This window comes from Primulina eburnea, chromosome 12 (assembly GCF_022965805.1).
Source record: "Primulina eburnea isolate SZY01 chromosome 12, ASM2296580v1, whole genome shotgun sequence".
Taxonomy (NCBI): Eukaryota; Viridiplantae; Streptophyta; class Magnoliopsida; order Lamiales; family Gesneriaceae; genus Primulina; species Primulina eburnea.
The window spans coordinates 12042712-12066248 of record NC_133112.1 but is presented as its reverse complement, the minus strand read 5'-3'; the positions used below and the strand labels follow the sequence as shown (position 1 = coordinate 12066248).

The 23537-nt window shown below is 38.7% G+C and overlaps 1 protein-coding gene across 1 annotated transcript; it reads right to left on the bottom strand.

Annotated features, from left to right (window-relative positions):
• Window positions 1-13729: 13729 nt before the first annotated feature.
• LOC140808163 (uncharacterized) lies at window positions 13730-14880 on the bottom strand. The gene is made up of 2 exons (XM_073165210.1): window positions 14548-14880; window positions 13730-14478 (listed from the first exon to the last, which is right to left on the bottom strand). Exons 1-2 carry the CDS (start codon window positions 14878-14880, stop codon window positions 14035-14037), a joined length of 777 nt encoding a protein of 258 aa, XP_073021311.1. The 3' UTR covers window positions 13730-14034.
• Between the last annotated feature and the right edge of the window lie 8657 nt (window positions 14881-23537).

The following is a 23537-nucleotide window of genomic DNA, read 5'->3' as shown; positions in this document are numbered from 1 at the left end:
GCCACTTGGGTTAGTCGTTCAAACCTTCTATTATGGCTTACTTACTCCTAATCGTACTATGATAGATGCTGCTGCTTGTGGAAATCTATTGAGAAAAACTGTTGAGGAAGGCTATGAGCTACTGGAGGAGATGGCTGCTAGCAGTTATCATCCTCAATCTGACAGGAACAACTAGCGGAGAAGTGCCGGAGTTCACCAGGTAACTGATTTTTCTGTTATTACTGCACAACTTGACGCTCTAAACAGGAAAATAGACGGCTTGAATGTGGGTGGCACGGCTATGCGTCTTCAAGAGATATTCTGTGAAAAGTGCGGAGGAGAGCACTATGTGAAAGACTTTCAAGATGGAAATCCCTTCTATGTGCAAAATGAGGCACCGGTGAATCAAGTGGGAGTCCAAAACCGCCCAAGGAATGACCCTTATTCGAACACATACAATCCTGGGTGGAGGCAACATCCTAACTTCTCATGGGGCGGTCAAAACAGTCAAAATAGACCGCAAGGAGGACAACAATATGGCAAACAACCGATGTATATATCTGTTCCTCCTAGAGAAGAAAAGTCCAACTTGGAACAAATGATGTCTAAGTTTATTTCATCCACTGAAACTCGACTCCAAAACCAAGATGCATCAATAAAGGGACTCGAGAATCAAATTGGACAGTTGGCCAAGATGATAGCAAGTAGAGAGCAAGGCACCTTGCCAAGTAACACAGAGACGAATCCAAAAGAGCAAGTGAAGGCTATTGAGTTGAAAAGTGGGAAAGTTTTGGAGTCAAGGGAAAAAGAGAAAACTCAAACAGTGGATGAGCAACCCGCGACATCTAAAGGTAAGTCTTCTAACTCCACACTAGCACCCACTGCACAACCAAAAATCGTTATACCTCCTCCTTTCCCTGCAGCACTTAAAAAAGCAAAACTAGATGCACAATTCGGTAAGTTTCTCGAGGTGTTTAAAAAGTTGCATATTAATATTCCCTTTGCCGATGCTCTAATGCAAATGCCTAGCTATGCTAAATTTTTGAAGGATATCTTAGCAAATAAGAGGAAGTTGGAGGATCATATGACAGTCAACTTAACTGAAAATTGCTCCGCTTTGATGCAAAACAAAATCCCACCTAAGCTAAAAGACCCAGGGAGTTTCTCTATTCCTTGCATGATTGGTGATGTTGTTTTTCATAAAGCATTATGTGATCTTGGTGGAAGTATTAATCTGATGCCATTTTCTGTGTTTAGGAAACTTGGGTTGGGAGAGCCTAAGCCGACGAGAATGTCCTTGCAACTGGCTGACAGATCTGTCAAGTATCCCCGCGGAGTGGTTGAGGATGTGCTAGTGAAGGTGGACAAATTTATTTTTCCTGCCGATTTCGTGGTGCTCGACATGGAGGAGGATACCGAGATGCCTCTCATTTTGGGGAGACCATTCTTTGCGACTGGCAAGGCACTTATTGAAGTGCAAGAGGGAAAGTTGAGATTGAGAGTGGGCGAAGAAGAGATTACATTTGATGTTTTTAATGCACTTAAGCACACACTGCATTCTGATAGTTGTTTTCGAATTGATGCTTTTGACTCTCTTGTATCCAACTATGTGCAGGATGCTCTTAGGGACCCTTTGGAGGCCACTATCAATACTGAATTGGGAGAAGAGGAGTTAGACGAAGAAAGAGCTGAAATTGTGGCACACTTTAATGCCAACCAACCATGGAGAAGGCCAATGAAGATGCGATTGGAGGATCTAGGAGAACGAAGAGATTTGACCCCTCAAAGGTCAAGCATCGAGGATCCACCAACGCTTGAGCTAAAGCCGTTGCCCCCACACCTCAAGTACGTATACTTAAGTGAGAATAACACTTTACCTGTCATTATTTCTGCTGCTTTGACAGATGTGATGGAGGACAAGCTGTTGGAAGTTTTGAAAGCGCACAAGGGTGCATTTGCGTGGAAGGTGGCAGATATCAAAGGAATAAGTCCATCCGTCTGCATGCACAAGATCTTGATGGAAGAGAAGTACTCACCTCTTGTGCAACCTCAAAGACGATTAAATCCAAATATGCAAGAGGTAGTAAAGGCTGAAACAATTAAGCTTCTCGACGCAGGTATTATCTATCCTATATCTGATAGTGCATGGGTAAGTCCTGTTCAGTGTGTGCCAAAGAAAGGTGGGATTACCGTTATCACAAATGAAAATAATGAATTAATACCCACTAGGACTGTTACGGGATGGCGTGTGTGCATTGATTATAGGAAATTGAATGATGCTACCCTTAAAGATCACTTTCCCCTTCCCTTTATTGATCAAATGCTTGAGAGGTTAAAGGGTCATGAGTTCTATTGTTTTTTAGATGGGTATTATGGGTATAACCAAATCATGATTGCGCCCGAGGACCAAGAGAAAACCACTTTCACTTGTCCTTATGGCACTTTTGCTTTTAGACGGATGCCATTTGGTTTGTGTAATGCCCCTGCCACTTTTCAGCGATGCATGACTGCTATATTCCATGATATGATTGAGACTTTTCTTGAGATATTTATGGATGACTTCTCGATTTTTGGCTCGTCTTTTAATGATTGTTTGCAGAACTTGCAGGTAGTGTTGAGGAGATGTGAGGAGACAAACTTGGTGCTTAATTGGGAAAAATGCCACTTTATGGTACAAGAGGGAATTGTCCTAGGGCACAAGGTTTCGGGGCACGGAATAGAGGTGGATAAGGCGAAAGTTGAAGTTATCAAGAACTTACCACCTCCGGCGTCCATAAAGAGAGTTAGAAGTTTTCTAGGCCACGCCGGTTTTTACCGACGTTACATCAAAGATTTTTCTAAAGTTGCAAAACCTTTATCTTCTTTACTCATGAAAGATGTGCCTTTTGATTTCAATTCTGATTGTTTGCAGGCATACGAGAAGTTGAAAGAGCGCTTAGTGACGGCTCCTGTCTTGGTGGCACCGGATTGGGATCTACCCTTCGAGATCATGTGCGATGCTAGCGATACTGCGGTAGGTGCTGTCCTCGGACAAAGACAAAACAAGGTATTTCACACCATATACTATGCAAGTAGGACTCTAGATGAAGCACAGTTGAATTATGCCACCACCGAAAAAGAGTTACTTGCAGTAGTGTTTGCACTTGACAAGTTTCATGCTTATCTTGTTTTGTCGAAAGTAATTGTGTTTACTGATCACTCTGCCCTTAAATATTTACTTGCAAAGAAAGATGCAAAGCCACACTTACTTCGGTGGATTTTATTATTGCAAGAATTTGATGTGGAAATAAAAGATAAGAAGGGTGTTGAGAATGTGGTTGTAGATTATTTGTCTAGATTAGAATTTATCAGTAATGACTGTGTGACTGATGCGATTAATGATTGGTTTCCGGATGAGCAGTTGTTTGAGGTGAAAAATTGTCCATGGTATGCAAATTTTGCGAATTTTCTTGTTACAGGCTCACCTCCCCCAAATCTAACATTTCACCAAAGAAAGAAATTCTTTTCGGACGTGAAATATTATTTTTGGGCGGAACCTTTCTTGTTTAAGATTTGTGCAGATTCTATGATTCGGAGATGTGTGGCGGAGGAAGAGATGGGATCGATTCTTACTCATTGCCATGACCGTGAGGTAGGTGGTCACTTTGGACCAACGAGGACGGCATCTAAGGTACTCGAATGTGGCTTTTATTGGCCAACCCTCTTTAAAGATGCTCGTTCTTATGTGATAGCATGTGATAAATGCCAACGGACAGGTAACATCTCTAACCGTCACGAAATGCCTTTAAATAATATCATTGAGTGTGAGGTTTTTGATGTGTGGGAAATAGATTTCATGGGACCGTTTCCCAGTTCTTTCACGAAAAAATACATTTTGGTGGCGGTGGATTATGTGTCTAAGTGGGTAAAGGCGGAAGCATACGCCACTAATGATGCTCAAGTGGTTCTAAAATTTTTGAAGAAAAACATTTTTTACCGCTTTGGAACACCACGAGCAATCATTAGTGATGGTGGCACTCATTTCTGCAACAAACTCTTTGAAAAACTTTTAAGCAAATATGGTGTCACACATAAAATCTCTACCCCTTATCACCCCCAGACGAGTGGTCAAGTGGAAGTGTCGAACCGAGAGATAAAGAGAATTCTGGAGAAAGTGGTAGGCGTCAGTAGGAAAGACTGGTCGGTGAGGTTAGATGATGCTCTATGGGCATATAGGACTGCTTTTAAAACACCTATAGGCACTATACCGTATAGGTTGTTATTTGGTAAAGCATGTCATTTACCTGTCGAGTTGGAGCATCGGGCATATTGGGCAACAAAAGCGCTGAACTTTAATTTTACTGATGCAGGTGAACAGCGTTTGCTTCAATTGGACCAATTGGAGGAGTTCCGGAATTTGGCTTATGATCTTGCACTGTCTTACAAGGAGAAAACCAAAATGGCTCATGACTAAAGAATCATCGAGAGAGAATTTAAGGAGGGTGAAAGTGTTCTGCTCTACAACTCCCGGTTGCGCTTGTTTCCCGGTAAATTGAAGTCGCGATGGTCCGGTCCATTCGTGATCTCGAAAGTTTATCCATCGGGAGCTGTGGAATTGAAAGATGGGAAAGATGGGATATTTACGGTCAATGCCCAGCGCCTAAAGCACTACATGGGTGGCATAGTTGAGCCACAACTTGGAATCACACGGTTCCAAGAGAATCCGAACTGAGACGGACCGACGGTCAAGCTCTCAACTATAAATTGAGAACTCTTTCTTTTCCCTTCTCTTGTATTTAATTTAATTCTCTTTTTATTTCGTGTCAGTTTATTTTATTTTCCAGTTGTATTATTTAAAAAAAAATAATAATTTATTTCGATTCTGGGCAGAAAGTTGGCGCTCGAGCGCGAAACTTCCCTTGGCATACAGAAAGTTGGCGCTCGGGCGGTAATATCTTACCGCTCGAGCGCGCCTGCTTACCTATGACTATTACATTACAAAAGGTTGGCGCTCGAGCGGTAACTTTTTACCGCTCGAGCGCGACCGCTTTAATAAGCGAGATCCCCTTTCCCTTCTTCATTCTGCACGAAATTTTTCCCCTTTCACTCATTCAAATCCCTAACTCACTTCCACTCTCCTCTCATCTTCTTGCAGGGAATCACTCCAACCATCAAGATTCAAGCATCGTGGGCAAGCGCCTCCTGCGGAATTCAAGCGTCATCTTCTCCGATTCCCCCAAAATCTCTCATCCGCTACTATGGCTCCAAAGAAGAAACAAAGAGGTACTTCCGACTCTTCCTCCTCTTAGACTTTTGATAGGCATCGATTTGTTAGTGAGGAAGAGCGGGCTAGGTATGAGCATGCCAAGATGAATAGAAATCCGATAGTAGAGAGGGGATTCCGAAAAGAATCTGCCGATAGGCACCTAGGAACTCGGATAGAATTGGAACGGCGCGGATGGGAAACTTTTTCCAATCATCCTAAGGCGGCGGTAGTTTCGGTGGTGCGTGAATTTTACGCGAATGCTATGGAGGGGAGAAATGGGACGGTGTTTGTTCGGGGTGTACATGTCCCGTGTGACTTGGCAACTATCAATGCTTTGTTGGAAACGGCGGAGGTCGACAACTCTCGTTTTGAGGCTTTAGCTGCTGACCCGAAATATGACTTGATTATCACCGCGCTATGCCATCCGGGTGCGGGTGCGATGTGGAAACCAGTGGGCGGACCGCCGAGCTGTTTCGATGAGAAATTCTTGACCGTTGACGCTGCCATGTGGTACTTATTTGTGGCCCGACGGATGATGCCGGTCTCGCATAAGAGCGAGGTCCAAAAGGAACGAGCGGTTCTCCTTTTTGCGTTAACTCACGGCTACGACGTGAATGTGGGCACACTTATCCACTCTCAAATCATGTTGTGTGCTCGCAACAGTCACGTCGGTCTGTTCTTCCCGACAATTATGTCCGAGTTGTGTGCCCGTGCGGGAGTTCTATTCCGGGACGACGAGGAGTGGATTCAACCCATGAAGCCGATTTCCATCAAAGACGATAAGCGAAAGTATGCCAAGCGACAGATTGACTTCCCCACTGAGGAGGAAAATTTAGGTGGCTCTAGCGCCGCCGCTCCACTCCGCCGTCCACCACCACCCCGCCGGCGAACTCACACCGATATGATGGCTGAGAATCTCGCTTTCCAAACTTATCAGGGTCAATTCAACTCGTATGTCACCGACCATCTGTCTCACATTGACTCCATGATGCGCTCGCTGCTTGTGCAAGGGGGCACTGAACCAGGGACCGTGCCGCCGTCTCCGCTACCTCCTCCCCCATTCCAGTTCCAGTATGATTATTACCAGCAAGGGGATGCCGCCGGAGTGCAACCGCCGGAACATGACGAGGATCAGCCTTGATCAGGGGAGTTTACTGTTTCCCCTTTCCTTTTTATTTTGCATACTCTCTTGCATTTGCATTCATGGTTCTTTTTGTTCTTAGTTTTTGTTTCGTTTTGTGCAATGAGGGCATTGCACAACTCTAGTATGGGGGGGGGGGGGGGGGGGGGTAGATTGTTTTGTTAGGTTGTTTTGTGTGTTTAGTTAATTGGTTTTTAAGTCGTTGCATTTATGTTATTTGAAGTCGTTTATGGTGAGAAAACATGGTTTATGAGCCAATGATGATGATGATGTTGAATTGAAAAGCATTAATTGGGTCACTTCATGAATGATACTCTTGATTGTTGAAACATGAATTTTGGTACAAATTTTGAACTTTTTGAGCACATATGTGTGGGGACTAGAATTTTGCAGGAAAAATGGTGATATTTGAAGGTCTTGTGTGGTTAACTTGAAAAACATCATTTATGAGTTGATTTAGCATGTAAACCCGTGGAAATAAGTCACTGATTGGAACCTTGAATAGAGAATTCGATTTGCCTTGAACTTCACATATACCTCCTTTTCAATGCACTGAATTCAAATATCATACTCCTAACCAGCTATAATCCAAAGTCATATATTCTTAGCCTAGGGAGTACATGTGTGAAAATTGTGCATCAACATGTTGAAATAACAAAGTTTCTTGCAAAAAGAACTTTGAGAAAAAAAAGGGAGATGTAAGGTGAGGGGGAAGCCGAAATAAAGGGAATGAAATTCTATTCCTAGGCTAAAAGTTGGAGATGTAAGGAGACGAGGAAAGTCAGACGAAAAGTCTTGACAATTGCACAATGACAATGATCGGTGTACTCCCAACTTTTAGCCACTTGAGCTTATTTTCCTTCTTTTCGACACCCTTATCTGCACTTAAGAATTTAATAAAGTTCAACTTATGGTTAGTGATAAATGGACACGGGGTGCATGCTAGTGAGACTTGTATTGAAGTGTTAATTGAGTGACTCGCATGATTTGATGCTTGATCTATTTGACGTACGAATGACTAGACCCATCATGACACACACAAACGTTCAAATTAGTGTCAAGATTTATGTGTAGATGAGAATGAGTACTCGTTTGTGATTTGACTTGATTATGATTTGTATGTGCGGAAGTTCACTGAGGCATGTTCATAAAAGTTGTCAACTCACCATTGACATTTAATTGTGTTGGTTAGTTCTTGGTTGAGTCTTTTATTTTTGTTGTGTTTATTTAGAGTCTCGTGCTTTAACCTATTTTGCTTGAGGGCAAGCAAAAGGTTAGTATGAGGGGGTTGATAGGTGGTGTTTTTACGTGTTTATTGCATTAGTTTTATTTGTGTTTGCATTGTGCATGCATGCATTTCATTTACATTTTGTTCATTTTAGAGTAATCATTTGCATTTTATCATATCTCACTGTTGGGTGATGAATTTGCAGGAAAAATGGTCGGAAAACGGAAAATATAGCAAAGTGTGCAAAGTTGAAGAATTCGGACAGAATACTCGGCGCTCGAGCGGTAGAATTTTACCGCCCGGGCACGAAAGATGACTAATTGAGCAAGCCTTACAGAAAGTTGGCGCCCGAGCGGTACCTTTCTACCGCCCGAGCGCGAATGCCGCACCAGCCGAGGGACATCACAGAAAGTTGGCGCTCGAGCGGTACTTTTCTACCGCCCGAGCACCGCCTATTTTTGGAAATTATTGTGCGCGATTCTCTACCTTATTTTGGAGGTGTGGTTGATATGGTAAGGCTATTGCACGTTTTTGAGGGATATTCAGACATTATTGAAGGAGCACAAGGAGTTTTTGGAGAGCTTTTGCACTTGGATTGAAGATTCGACGGTTTCCGGGCATCGTTCTTCGCAGATTTCGTCACGTCTCGTATTTCTAGTTTATTTTCCTTTATTTAAATATTGTTTTGCTTATTTTAATTATGAATTCTAGTAGCTAAAATTTCATATTTGTTGGGATTAAAGGGGATCCTACCCCGAACGTTGAATCGAATTAATTTATATTTTGATTGTGCGTTACTCTTGATTTTACTACTGTTTTATCGTGTCATTAAAGAATAGCTAACTTTAACGACGTTTTTATATCACGAGTGAGTTCGAGAGAATAACGAGTGATAGGATCGAGTAGTAGAATTCGCGGATCTACAATTTACATAAATATATGAAATTGGATACGTGCCGATAGTCATAGTCCTTAGGGTCGAAAACTAGGGGATTTCATCAATCGAAATGCGATTCATTCTTGATAAATAATTAAAGACATTTAATTACTTCATTAAGTGAATTAGTTTGGCATAGCTCGAGAGAGTGTGTTCAATAGATTAGGAAATCCTGTCGGAAGCGTAGATCACGATCGAACGAATTAATTGATTAACGAGGGGTAGGTGAACCGAGATTCCCAGCAAATCCATTTCTCATTGAGTTTAATTCAATCATTTTAGATATAAAATTCTCATTCATTACTTGTTGAGTCATTTTAATTGCATATTTAATTGAGTATAGTAGGAATAATCACACAAATCAATTTTCGTTGCTAAATGTTAAATAACTGAAAATATAATTGTTAAACACAGTCTTCAGCAGAACGATACTCGTACTCACGTACACTATATTATAACTTGACATCGTGCACTTGCGATCAATTTTTGAGCATACAAAATAATATTTTATTGGGGATTTCACTGTGCAAGTTTTGCTCGATCATACCCAATCTTCAAAACCATGGTTTGGACACCTCCGCAATAACTCCTTATACTGTTCTCATCCCTCATATAATTGCTCAAAGTCAGTCTGCCTAAAAGTACTTATCTCAATTTCAACTGTGCAGACTTCGCATGTGGAAAATATTTAGCAAGGAACTTAGTTGCTAACTCCTGCCATGTAGTGATACTCCCCAAAGGAAGCGATTGGGGCCATCCTCTTGCTTGGTCCCTAAAAGAAAAAGGAAACAAGCGCAATCGAATTATATCATCAGAAATACCATTTATTTTTACTGTGTCAGTGATTTCAAGGAATGTTCTGAGATGTAGATGAGGATCTGCAGTAGCGGCTCCCCCAAACTGGTTCTGTTGAACCATGTTTATCAATGCGGGCTTGAGCTCAAAGTTTTTGCATTAATAGTCCCTCGTGCGATGCACGAATAATGAGCATTTAGTACATGCCTAAAATGATCTTGATGGGTATTGCAGGGGGTGGATTTTCATTATCTCTGTTGTCAGTCATTGATTGAATCCCTTCTCTTCTCGCCTTTCTTAATATTTTTGCGTTTCTTTAGATCTCAGGATAAAAGGTAAGGAAGTCAAGATTTTGTGATATTCGCATACACTGTCAAACAAAGATAAGAAACAAATCAATGTTTAATGTAATACAATAAAAGCAGTTCTAAATTAAAATCTAGACTAATTTGTAACAATAATAATATAAATTTAAAATAAACACTCCCCGGTAACGGTGCCAAAAACTCGTTGCATGTTTTCTTGATTGCTCGCAAGTACACGACGTCAAGTTATAGTAAAATGAATTTTTGAGTACAAGTGTCGATCCCACAAGGAGTGTGTGTATATAAAAGTATATAAGTTCTTGTGATTAAAATAGTCTTGACTTTATTTAGAATAATCAATTAAAAGTTTTGTTTGCAAGAATAACTAAATTGAAAATGGATTTAAATGTAACACGAAATTTTGGCAAATTAATATTCTTATTTATGTTTTGTAGGTTATGCCAACCGTTATTCTGTTTGAGTACAACGAAGAATGGGAAATTAATGAAGATAATATATTTAAATGGTGTTCATGGCCGAGTGGTAAGTGGACAGCTATTCCTTTGGATTCTGATATTTGTTCAATGGAATATACAGAAAGTGAGATATACAGACTTATGAATCAAGGTGGTACAGAAAAATTGAAATTAAGTTGTCTTCCTGATGTGAAGCATTGCAATATTCGTCCAATTTATATTGAGGATGATAATGATTTGAAAGCATACTTATATCTTGTATGTGCACTTGAAAGAGCAGTACTTCATGTCGAATTTGAACTAAGTGTTGTTTCTCTTGATATTGTTGAAAGTGAAAATATCATGTCACCGGATTTAAATTTGACTCATTTGGATGATGAGTATGTCGATGATGAAACAAATATGTACGATCACTATTTTGATAGAACTTTTGTCTCAAATGACCATTGTACCAATAATGATGTAATAGAAGATATAAATACATCAACTGAAAATATGCAAGAGAATGATGTGAGAAGTACATAAAATGATATGGAGGATATAAATGCGGTACATGTGGATGATAACGATGTTAACACCACATTAGTGTAGCTCATGATACTGAGACTCATGTTCAAGCTGATACATATTCATTTACTGATGGTTCAAGTTTATTTATTGGTCAAAGATTTTCAAGCAAGACCGAAGTGAAGAAAGTGCTATCCAAAATTTCTTTGAACTCGTCTTTTGAGTTTAAAACTGTCAAATCTTCTCGAAATATCTATTCGGTTCATTGTTTGAATAAAGGTTGCACCTGGAGAATTTGGACTCTAAAACACGAGAACTTAATAGATTTTGTGATTCGTACATACTGCAACACACACAAATGTGACTTGACTTGAATGCGTAAAAAGCATCGACAAGCCAGCTCATCTATCGTTTGTGATATGTTGGTAGAGAACTTTCGAGGACAACAAAAAACACCTCAACCAAAATCTATTATGACAATGATGAGGAATAAGGGGGTTGACATTACCTATTACAAAGCCTTGAAAGGCAAACAACTGGCTCATGATATCTTCAGAGGTGATCCTGAAAGAAGTTTTGATCTTCTACCTTCATATTTGAAAATGGTCGAGAGAATGAATCCTGGTAGTATAATAGATTTAGTAGTAGATGAGCATAATAGATTAAAGTATTTTTTTTAGCATATGGCGCATGTGCAAGAGGATATAGATGCATGAGAAATGTCGTACCTATTGATGGTACATGGTTGAAAGGAAAGTACGACGGTACTTTACTTGTGGCCTCAGCACAAGATAGAGATTTTCATCAATATCCTTTGGCTTGGGATGTTGTTGATGTAGAATCCATTGCTTCGTGGAGTTGGTTTTTGACGAAGCTCTTGGAAGTAGTGGTTGATGAGGAAGAGTTGGTGAATCTCAGACAGACATCCAGGCATCATTGCTGCAGTTGCCAACGTTTACAAAAATGCACATCATGGTCATTGTATATGGTACTTGTCACAAAATATGAAAATTCGTTGCAAAAAGAAGGTTTGTACCGAAATGTTTATGTGGTTAGCAAAAATTTACAAGCAAAACGACTTTGACTTGGAGTACGAAAAGTTTAATAAAATATATCCCGATGCTGCAAAGTTTTTGAATGAAAGTGATACATTGGATCGATGGACTCGAGCGAGCATATAGCCCAAGATCTCGGTATAACATTATGACAACTAATGGTGTTGAATCAATAAATGCAAGATTGCGTGAAGAAAGACAACTTCCAATCATTGCACTACTAAACTCTTTGCAGACTTTGACTATATCTTGGTTTTCAAGGTATCAAAATGCATCCATCGCATCAACAACAAATTTCACTCCAACTATTGAGTCAATTCTGCATGAAAGGTTTAATATTGGTCGGGGATATCAAGTTTATGAGCTGGGCCGTCTTGAATTCGATGTTTGAAGTGCTACAAATAGTGACATTGTGGATTTGGAATCGAAGAGATGTACCTGTAGAGAATTTGATATTGACAAGATTCCATGTTCTCATGCAATTACAGCGAGTTACTTTTGTGATGTTAATTTTTATTCCTTGTGCTCAGAGTATTATTTTATTATGATATGGTATTTAGCCTATTCTGAACCAATTTAACCTGTTCTGAATCAGAACGAGTGGCCACTTGATGATATGTTAGTACTGCCACCTGTTATCAAGAGAAGACGTGAAAGGAAAAAACAAAACAGATTTCCATCCGTATGAGAATTTGGTAGAAGATAAGATTGAATGATATGTAATTTGTTTGAATTTAAAGACAATCAATTTGATTTTATTAATATGTAATGCGATTGAATGATATGTAATTTGTTTGAATTTAAAGACAATCGATTTGATTTTATTAATATGTAATACGTTTGTGGCGAATTTTTAATTTTGTTCGAGGGGTGGTCAGTTGGACGAGTGGACAAGATTGTAATGTGTGCGGTAGATTTTTAAGTTTGGGTCGCGTGGGTGGTAAATTGTTACAATTTTGGGTCGCATGGGTCGAGTGATAATGTTAGGGGTTTGGTTTAGGGTGGGTCGCGCGGGTGGTAAATTGTTTCAATTTTGGGTCGCGTGGGTCGAGTGATAATGTTAAGGTTTGGTTAGGGTTTTGTTTAGGGTTTGGGTCGCGTTTGGGTCGAGATGGGTCGAGTGGGTAGGAGATTTTGAGTTTTGATCATTTTATAATATATAATTCACTTTTTATATGATTAGAATGTAAATATATATATAATTTATTTGTGTAAACATTTTAATATGAGTTATATATTATAATTTAAGTGTGTTAGTTAAAAAATTCATATCAAGTAGAAAAATGTATCTCTTATTCTAACAATGTAGGTTGAATTTAAACTCAACTAAGATTCTTAACAAATTTTATAATTACACTAAAATTCTTAACAAATTTTTTATTATAATAGAACTAAAAAAATTCTTACATATTCACTTTAATGAATGTATTCGAAACATATGAACATTAACAAATTTTATAATTTTACTAAAAATTTTAACAAATTTTATAATAATAGAACTAAAAATATTCATAACAAATTTCATTACATATTCACTTTAATAATATATAAGCATTAATTAATGTTTATTGTATATAAATGAGTCGAGGACTTTACGTGCATCTAGTTTTATGGATATGCTTCTCGACCATAAAGCCGAGCGTAGCGCGCGGGCGCCTGCACGCGTTCCTTCGCGTTTTTTCTTGTCTCTTCGGATTTTTATGGTATTTTTTCATGTATTTTTTCATTTCCTTGACATTGTTTGATGATTTCGTGTCCCTTCGGATTTTTCTGTTATTTTTCGTATTTTTTCATTTAATGCCATTGTTTGATGATTTCATTTTGCATACACATTATATCAGTTATATCAAAAAACACATAAATTTGCATACACATTATATCAAAAACACATTATATCAGCTATATCAAAAAACACACACATTATATCATTTTGCATATTTTTCTTCTTCCTTCTTCAACAAAGTTGTAGTTGTATCTTGTAATCCAAAGATTGCCACAAACCTTTAGCAAATTGGTTTCATGTTTCATGGTTTAAAATAGATACCTACACGATCCAATGAATCGAATTAATTTTCATTGTTTAAAATATATTGAGTATATGGATCACATACATCAACTAAAAATCAATATAATGTAACCAAAAATCAATATAATGTATCACATAAATGTGTTAATCCAACGACGAGAATTTATCCCAAATACAACAACAACAATAATGCCTAAATTCTTCAATCTTCTCATCGTTAATTTGATAGGCATTTTCCCTAAATATGGTATAAGCTGCTGCCGCTAAACAGTAAACTCCACATTCACCGCTGCAAGAAAAAACAAACATTAAATATACATAATTTTTAAAATAAAAAATTTTAACCTGGTCTTTTGAGTAGGAAAATTTTCTGGCCTAACTGTACTCCATCTTCTGAAGCATCAACACCCAACATATGTGGAAGCATAATGGACAAAGAGTTAATAGGTTTAAGCAATGTCTTGCCTGACCTATCTACGCTGCGGTCTGAATCCATGATTGTGATAATCTTACGGCTAGGCAAAACCTTCGACAAAACCCAATGTCCGGGAAGATGAAAGGGTATTGAAATTATTTTGGCTTTGTTCCATGGAATAGCCGACCACTTACCAATTTCTTCTCTCACATAGGGCATCAAATATTCTATATTATTCTCTCCACCCTCATTGAAAGCACTCGAAACCAGCTGATGAAAATCGACGTCCATCAATGACACCTCATGTGACATTAAATGTGAGTACGTCCTTTGTAATTGGAGCAAACCTCGACAACATTCTTGAATATGCTGAAAGTGATAAAGTGAAATATGTTAATTAATAACTCAACGTGAAAAACAAAATAAGAAAAAACTTACTGTCTCGGTCAGCCAAGAAGCAGGTGTCCCCAATACACGAAACCACGAGCTATCATAGGACAAACACATCCCATGTATCCTCGTATTTTCCATACAACAATTAATCTCAGCACTTGCTCGTGGCCACGATCTATTGGCGAACATTCTACCTCTTTTCTCAAAAGTCGAAGACATCATATCATTCATAACAAGATGATGCAGTTCCTCTTCTGTCATAGGCCCTTCCTCCACTGTGAACAATCTTAACTTATGGCCCGAAGTTTTTTCAAAAGCTCGAGTCAAAGACGGATCGCTCACAAGTTGAATATTTGGATCCACCTCATCTGCTCTCATAAATGGTGATAGGATCGGTTAATCGAATAAAAAGTGTTTAGAAGGGGGTTGAATAAACACTGCTCGAATTTAAAATATTCTTCGACAATATAAATTCAGTTTTGTTACAAACTGAAAGTGAATATCCCGTCGGTCAATAACAATCAGTTAAACTGAATAAAACAGTTGCGGAAAACTAACTGACTGAAAGATAGAGTATCTAACTGAAAATGGTAACTGAAGTAATGACACCACAATTTGTTTCTGGATGTTCGGAGAATTGAATAACTCCTACGTCACCCCTTCTATCACGAAGATAGGATATCCACTAAAAGACTTTGATCAAATACACGACACTGTACTGACCCACTTCAGTTTGGACTTATCACTTTGCCAAAACTGAAACTCTTAGCATACAACACTTTTATATATCGTAACTGATCTTTAGCACAACTTAGAAAATCTATCAACAATTACAAAGTGCTTTTTAAGCTCGAGAATGTAGTCTTAAATACTCTTGATATGACTAATAAGCGTGAGCTTTGATTTCTGATTGTGAGTAGATATTTTTGCAGCGTAACAGCAAGTAGAATGAGATAACTGAAATTCAGTGGTTCTTTAGTTGCTGCCTTCGACTATTTATAGGCTTTCCTCTCAACGGTAACATTAAAGAATGTTTGAATATTCTAACCGTTGATTGCCACGTCGATATATTCTGACAATCATACATTGTTCATTCTGCAATGCGGCATTCCACTACTAGTTGCAGGTATATGTACTATTTTTTCTGTTGTCGCTTTCAACTGATGACGTGTACAGCTGAGAGATCAGCTGGTAACGAATCAGTTGCCGAGAATGAACTTCAGTTGAATAGAACAGTTGACTAATGTTCAGCAGATGACGTGTTCAGTTGATGATCAGTTCAGTTGCTGAGTTTAGTTGGTAAGTCTTTTTGTCAAAACACCGGAATTAAGTTTCCAACAATTTCCCCCTTTATGGTGTTTGAAAAAACTCAGAATAAAATATAACTGAATAACTGAACTCTTGTAGATAAAATAAGATGTAGATTCAACTGAACTCATATTCTTCATAGATACAAGAATTTAAGATTACTTCTGCTTTTTCTAAAATCAGTTTAAGTCTCTTCCCCCTTTTTGTCAAACAGCTCCATCTTAGAAGATAATTTCCGAACATCAATAGATAGGAGCTTAACAGAGTCGAAAATATTGCTTATAGCAGTAGTCATTGCAACTTGAAGCAAGTAGATTTTTCTTGAAACAAGAGATTCTACACTGTCGACTCGTTTGTTGATAGAGTCTTGAGTGGCAGTGAGACTGGAAAATATCCCTCTGTTTTTCTGTATATCGTCGACTGCAAAGGTCAGAGAGGTAACAGCTCTTGTATGGCGTTTAGTTTTTCTAAGTTGAACTGATGGGAAGAGTCCAACTTCAGAGTGTGTGACAGATGAGTGTTCTGAATCTTCGATATGGCAGTGAGTATCTGTTGCATACTTTCCTGCATGTGCAGAACTTCCTCAAAAATGAGATCAATATCTGATGAAGATGGAGGAGGAGACTGATGAGATGTTCCTGGTTCTCTTGTTGTCTGTTCAGAAATGACTAAAGCTTGTTCAGTTGAAACTGTATCAGCAACATTCTGAAATGGAACATCGGTTACAATAATTTCTCCTTGGACTGGAGGCGGTGATGGTGGATTCTGATCAGCAAAAAAAACGGCCTGATCAAAGGAAGTAGGGGATGAAACCAGAACTGGTGCCTCTAAAGAGTGAACGTGAGAATCAAATTGGCACATCAATCGAAACAGCTTGGTCAGCAACTGGATCTTGCTGAACTGGTTCTTCTGAAGAGATGGTGACCTCTGGATGAATTTGATCAGCAGAGTGATCAACTGGATTAGTCATAGGGTCTCTCAATTTAGTATCCTGCACCACTGCTTGGATAATTTCCTCAATGTTTGCAAAGGAAAGCTCGGCTTCAGTGTAGAGTTGTTGTTCAGCAGGAGATGGTTGAGGCATATCCTGAACTGACTTTTCAGTTGGAACCAAAGCCTGTTCTGAGGATGTTTGTTCAAATGTATCCTCTTCATCATTATCTGAATTTCCTTGATGAAGAACCAACTCCTGATCCATTTCCCAAAATTTGATTTGAGATTGTAACCCAAGCAAATCAGTATCAAGCTGAGTAATTACTGCTTGATCAGCAAATGCAGTAGGATTTGTTGGAACGTAGTTGTCTTTCAATTTGCTGACAATTTGAGCCAACTTCTTGGCTCTCACCTGATCAAACAAATAAGATTTCCTTTCCATCGCCTGAGCAATTGTTGCAGCTTTCACCGTTCTTAGAACATAAGCTTCCAATTTGATGAAGGTGTTCAGCCGAGATTTCTTCTTCAGTTTCTTGGCGAAAACTTGTGTGCGAAAGGCTGTCCAAGCATCATAGGACTGAATTTTTGAAGCTGCATAGCTATTAACCTTTGCCCAAACAAGGTCAATATGTGTCTGAATGGCATTTGAAGGTCTGGGCTCTTCAATCAGGTTACCCTTGCCTTTATCAATGCTCAGAATGTGAGGGATTTCCAATCCCGTTCGAGTTGATTCCACCACCTCTATAAATTTTTTTCCCTTTGGGTCGAGCAGGTGCCACAGTGGCAGGGCGAGAGATTTGAATCAGAGGTGCTTTGGTCCTAACTGATTCCTTTTTGGCACCAACTGAAGCTTCTGGTGGAATGATTTTCAAAGGAACTGCTTATATTGGTTGCTGAGCATCCGAAGAAATAATTGTATCAGTAGGAATAGATACCTCGGCAGTTTTTTATTTAACCCTTTGGGTTTTTGGTTTCTTGGCAATCTGAAGAGATGGAGTTTTCTCTGAGTCAGAAGTACTCAAAATTAATTTCCTCTCAGCCATTTTCAGTTGAGCCAAAGTTTTGGCCTTCTTCACTGATTTTGGGGCTGCTTTCTCAGTCCCATCTCCTGTTTGATCTTGAAAAACTGAGCAGGAGAAATGTCCAGTTTGGTTCTCAATGGCATAGTGTTCTTCGCATTAAAAACTTTAAACCTTAATGATCTTTCTGAGTCATCAGCCACTAATCCTTTCAATTTCAGCAGATAACTAAGTTGCACAGCAAATCCCTTGGATTGTTTAGAAGACAGGAACATATTCTTCAGAACATTAAATATAACGTGCTTCCAGTTGAATTGACAATCAGCCATAATAACAGAAATGGCTTGAAATTTCTCCAAAGTAAGGGCAGCAAATGATCCAGCTTTTGCCAAAAGCCCTTTGGCTACAACATCAGCAAGTAACTGAACTTCATACTTCAGTTATTTCTTTGGATCGGAGACTTTGATCTTCCGTCCATCAGCAGAGAGTGCGGTTTGCATCTCTTCAATATCAGACGCCTTAACATCCGAGAGTTGTGCCAATCTATCAGAAGGAAGAGAGAAAATTTCTCCAAAGGAGTCTTCAGAAATGGTCAGAGACTGATCATTGACAGTAGAAATTATGTTGCCATCAGAGTCGACCTTACCGGTGGAATAGAAATCCTGAAGTTCTTTTGGGTAGATTTCTTGAGATGATGTACCCAAAAACGTCCTTAATCTAGCAGTCTCAAGTTTTTGAAAAACTTTCTTGACATCATTATCACCGAAAGATAGGATTGACCCAAAATTGATAGCCATAGCATTTAGCATGTAAGCGAGAATTTAAGTTGCCATTTCGAACTGATTGAATTCCTGAAAGAAAAGTTGAAGGATGAGACTTGTTCTTGCTCTCAAAAATCTGTGGATAAACGCAAAGTAAAACTGAAATGGAGCAGGAAATGGTACATATGTACGTGACTATTCAAATTCTGGACACGTGTCAGTCCATAGAAATTCTGAATTACAATGTGTGTACGTGTGCCAAATGCGTGTGTATTTGAACGGTTTCAAAGGTGTCCACGTTGACACTAATCATTTACTGAAAAACAACATTTAATGCTTGAAAGACAGTCACGTCGCTTGATTTTGAATATAATAGGTTTAATTAGTTAACGTATATGAGAAGATTAGTGAGACGCTCAACTGAACGATCAGTTGTCAGACTGTGTCGTTTCAGTTGAGAGCTGACTAATCAGTTGTCTTCTCAGTTAACCTCTTAAAAACCGATATTCCTCCTTAATAAATGCATTAAAGAAAATGATGATAATATAAGCAAGATTAATTAAGGAAATCCTGATGCTTGGTAGAGTAATCGTCATTAAAAATTGTCCTTTCATCTTCCTCGACCTGGTCTATAAATAAGAGTTAAAGAGTTAGTCACAAGTATATCAGCAGATAAAAAAAATGGAAGGTGCAAGTAGCTCAAACGTTTCTCCATTCTCTCTGCAGGCCAGAAAATCTGCCATTGAAGACGAGGTCTTCTATGCTAGTCTTCCCTACTGGGAAGAGTTACAGGAGCTTGAGCTCCTATACAACTCTGGAAAGGCTACCACCTTCAAACGGATGGCACAGCTAAGAGAAGTGCGGGAGCACTTAACCATTTCTGTGGGGGTGGACGTCTTCAAAGATGGTCATCTCCACCAGCTGATGCTTCGAAAGGAGCTAGGGACTCTCAATCGCATAGCTTCTTCGCACAGCTTCTGCAAGACATCTTCCTCAGCTCTAGCTGTTAGGTTGAGGATGTGGATAGCTGATGTAGAAGCAATATATGAAAATGTAGTCCTGGCCAATATTTATGGTTAAATATAATGTTTATTTTGTTTTATCGTCGTTTTTCTTGTTCCTGCACGTAATGAGCTTTGTGAGATACTATACAAACATGTGAGTTGATGAAACGCTAACTCATAGAAGATTAACTGACATCAGTTGAGAGTCATAAAATAAACAATTAACTGAAGAGTCAGTAAGTGACAACAAAACTGAAAAATGAATTAAGAACCAAGACAGAAATAACAACTGATTATGATAAATCAATTAATCCTAGTATATTGCGAAAATGAGAAAAATTAGTCTCAGCCAATGGTTTGTTGAAGATATTGGTTGCTTGCTGCTCAGTTGATACGTATTCCAGTATGATGTTCTTCTTCAGGGCATGATCTCTGATGAAGTGATGCCTGACATCTATGTGCTTAGTCCTGGAGTGAAGAACTGGATTATAGGTAATGGCAATTGTGCTTGTGTTGTCACAAAATATAGGAGATTCCTTTGCATCAACACCATAATCTTTCAGTTGTTGTTGAATCCAGAGCAGTTGAGCACAGCAGCTTCCAGCAGCAAGATATTCTGCTTTAGTTGTGGAAGTTTCTATGGATGTTTGCTTCTTACTGAACCAAGAAATCAGTCTGTCTCTTAGAAACTGATATGATCCACTTGTACTTTTTCGATCAAGCTTGCATCCTGCATAATCTACATCTGAATATCCAACTAAATTGAAAGATGAATCTTTAGAATACCATAATCCCACATTTTGTGTGCCCTTAAGATATTTCAAATTACGCTTGGCAGCAGTAAAATGTGATTGCATAGGATTTGTTTGAAATCTAGCACACATGCATACAGCAAATACAATATCAGGACGACTAGCAGTTAGGTACAATAATGAACCTATTATACCTCTGTAAAGTGTCGTCTCAACTGATATTCCCCCTTGATTAGTGTCTAATTTAACTGATGAGCTCATGGGAGTGCTTGCAGCTGAACATGATTCCATACCAAATTTCTTCAGCAATTCCTTAGTGTATTTAGTTTGACTGATAAAAGTTCCTGAATCCAGTTGCTTCACTTGTAAACCAAGGAAGAATGTCAGTTCACCCATCATGATCATTTCGAACTTATCCTGCATTAACTTAGCAAACTTCTCACATAATTTGGGGTTAGTTGACCTAAAAATAATGTCATCAACATAAATTTGAACGAGTAGAATATGATCATTCTTGGAAAATTTGAACAAGGTCTTATCAACTGATCCAACAGAAAAATCGTGATCAGTTAGAAATTTTGAAAGAGTTTCGTACCAAGCTCTTGGAGCTTGTTTAAGACCATATAAGGCTTTGTTCAAATGTTATACATGATCAGGAAGGTGATGATTGATAAAACCTGGAGGTTGTTCAACGTAGACTTCTTCCTGCAACGGGCCATTCAGAAATGCACTCTTCACATCTATTTGATAGACTTTGAAATTTTTGAATGAAGCATAGGTGAGGAATATCCTGATTGCCTCCAGTCTTGCAACTGGTGCATATGTCTCATCATAATCAATTCCTTCATCCTGCCTATAGCCTTGTGCCGCTAGCCTTGCTTTGTTACGCACAACTGAACCATCTTCGTTCAGTTTGTTCCTGTACACCCATTTTGTACTTATAACAGTTTTCGAAATTGGTCTTGGAACTAAGTTCCAGACATTGTTATGGATAAACTGATTTAGCTCTTCTTGCATTGCATTTATCCAGTTTGGATCAGCAAGAGCTTCATCAGTCTTTTTGGGTTCTAATTGTGATACGAAAGCTGAATGAATAAATAGATTGAGCATCTGATTTCTTGTTCTTACTGGATCAGATGGTTTACCTATTACCAACTCTGGAGGATGTGATTTCTTCCATCTGAGTTCAGCATTTATTGCTTCTGAATCAGCAACTGCTTCTGTGGGTAACTGAACATTTTCAGTTTCAGTTGGAGCAGTTTCAGTTGGTAACTGAATGTCATTTGGTTGCTCTATTAACTGATCATTAGGAACAGCTTCTGGTTCTTCTGGTTGATCCAATACTTCTGGTTCGGGTGTTTGGAGGTTGCTTTGATTGATATGGATATCTTCTTCATCATCATCATCCAAGCTTATATCTTTAGAATTATCTCCAAAACTGATGTTTGGTCCAGTGTATTTGACCAGTTGAGATAATAAATTTGAATCTCCTGTCATGTGGCGTGAACATCCACTATCCAAGTACCATATAGATTCAATGCTTGTACCTGTTACCTGCAATCACACATAAGATAAGATTCTGGTACCCCTTTCTCTATTTGGGTCCAAAGTTGATTAGTCCTTTAGGAATCCAGACTTGGATCAGTCTAACTGCCGTCCAGTTGCTGTATTCCATATGGCCTTTCCCTGTTTGTGTGTGCTTGATATATGGTGTGCAGGAGATGCAACATGTGATTTGTCCTTTTTCAACTGATTGTTCAACCAGTATCTTTTCTGAACTGGCTTACTATTGTAGTAATTTGAGTAGCCATTTGAGTAATTTTTGCTGAAAATTTTTGGTTGCTGACTTCGAGAGTCAGTCACAACTTTTGGGCTATGACCAATTCCACATCTTTTGCCCTTGTTCATACTTTGAGTTGGCTGTTCAATCAGTTTACTCGGCTCAGCTTGTTCTTGCACCATAACTGATTTCACAAAGTGAATGTATTTCCCTTTGTTTATATTTAGTCTTGGCTGAGTATCTTTGAAAGACGAATCATCCTTACTACAGAATCCTAAACCAGTTTTATCAGTAACTAATTTATGAGAATTCTGTATATCAGTTAAAGCATCAGACGATTTGTTCCAAGCCTGAATAAGCTCAGTGGGCTTTGAATTTTCAAGCAACAACTTTTGAATCATTAATTGATCCCTGCTTCTTTCATTTCTGAGCTCAGCAATTTCCCTTTTCAGACTCAACATATCAACTGATTCATCAGTTTTTGTTTTATCGTCTTTGGGATCATTTTGCTTCGCTCTGGCTTTTTCAAACGATAAAGCAAGCTTTTGATACTCATTAACCATGTCATGCAATGTCGAAATAAGTTCTTCTCTGGTAAAATCAGTTGAACTAAAATCAAATACCTGTTGACTGCTGGACTCTAGTTCTGTATCAGCAGCCATCAGACATTTTACTTCTTCTTCATTGTCACTAGAACTGCATGAAATTTCTGGTTCTGATTCCTCGCTGTCAGTGTCTGCCCATTTGGCTTTGCTATCTTCAGCTAGGAGTACTTCATGTTTCTTTCTGTAAGGCTTCTTGTCATCCTTAGATCTCCTCTTGTGCTCATACACCTTCTTCTTTCTTTCAGTTGAAACTGGACTGTCCTTCTTAGGTTTGGGACAGTAAGCAATATAATGACCTGGTTTTCCACAGTTGTAGCATGCATTTGATTCTTCTCTGGAGTTTTTTCTTTGATATTGCTTTTGAAAGTTCCCTTGATTTTTCCTCATAAATCTTCCAAATTTCTTAAAGAACAATGACACAGCATCATTGCTTAGTTGATCAGCAGCTTTCTCAACTGAACCAGTTGGTTCTGTTCTTACAGCAGTTAAGGCAGTAGTAGCTGCTGGAGTAGATGGTTCTCCTTCTTGAGTTTGTAGTTCGAACTCGTATGCTTTCAAATCAGCAAATAGGTCATGAAGCTCAACTTTGTTCAAATCATTGGATTCCCTCATGGCCATGGTCTTCACGTCCCACTCCTTGGGAAGACCTCTGATTATCTTCAATGCAACTTCTTTGTTTGAATACCCCTTTCTAAGTGCATTTAGTTCGTTGATGATGCAGCTGGTTCTTTCATCATATTCATGCATTGTTTCTCCAACTTTCATTCTGATGTTGTCGAACTTCTGCACGACAACAGAAAGTTTGTTTTCTTTGGTTTGTTCGTTGCCTTCGCAAAGCTGAATTAACTTCTCCCAAATCTCTTTGGTTGTCTT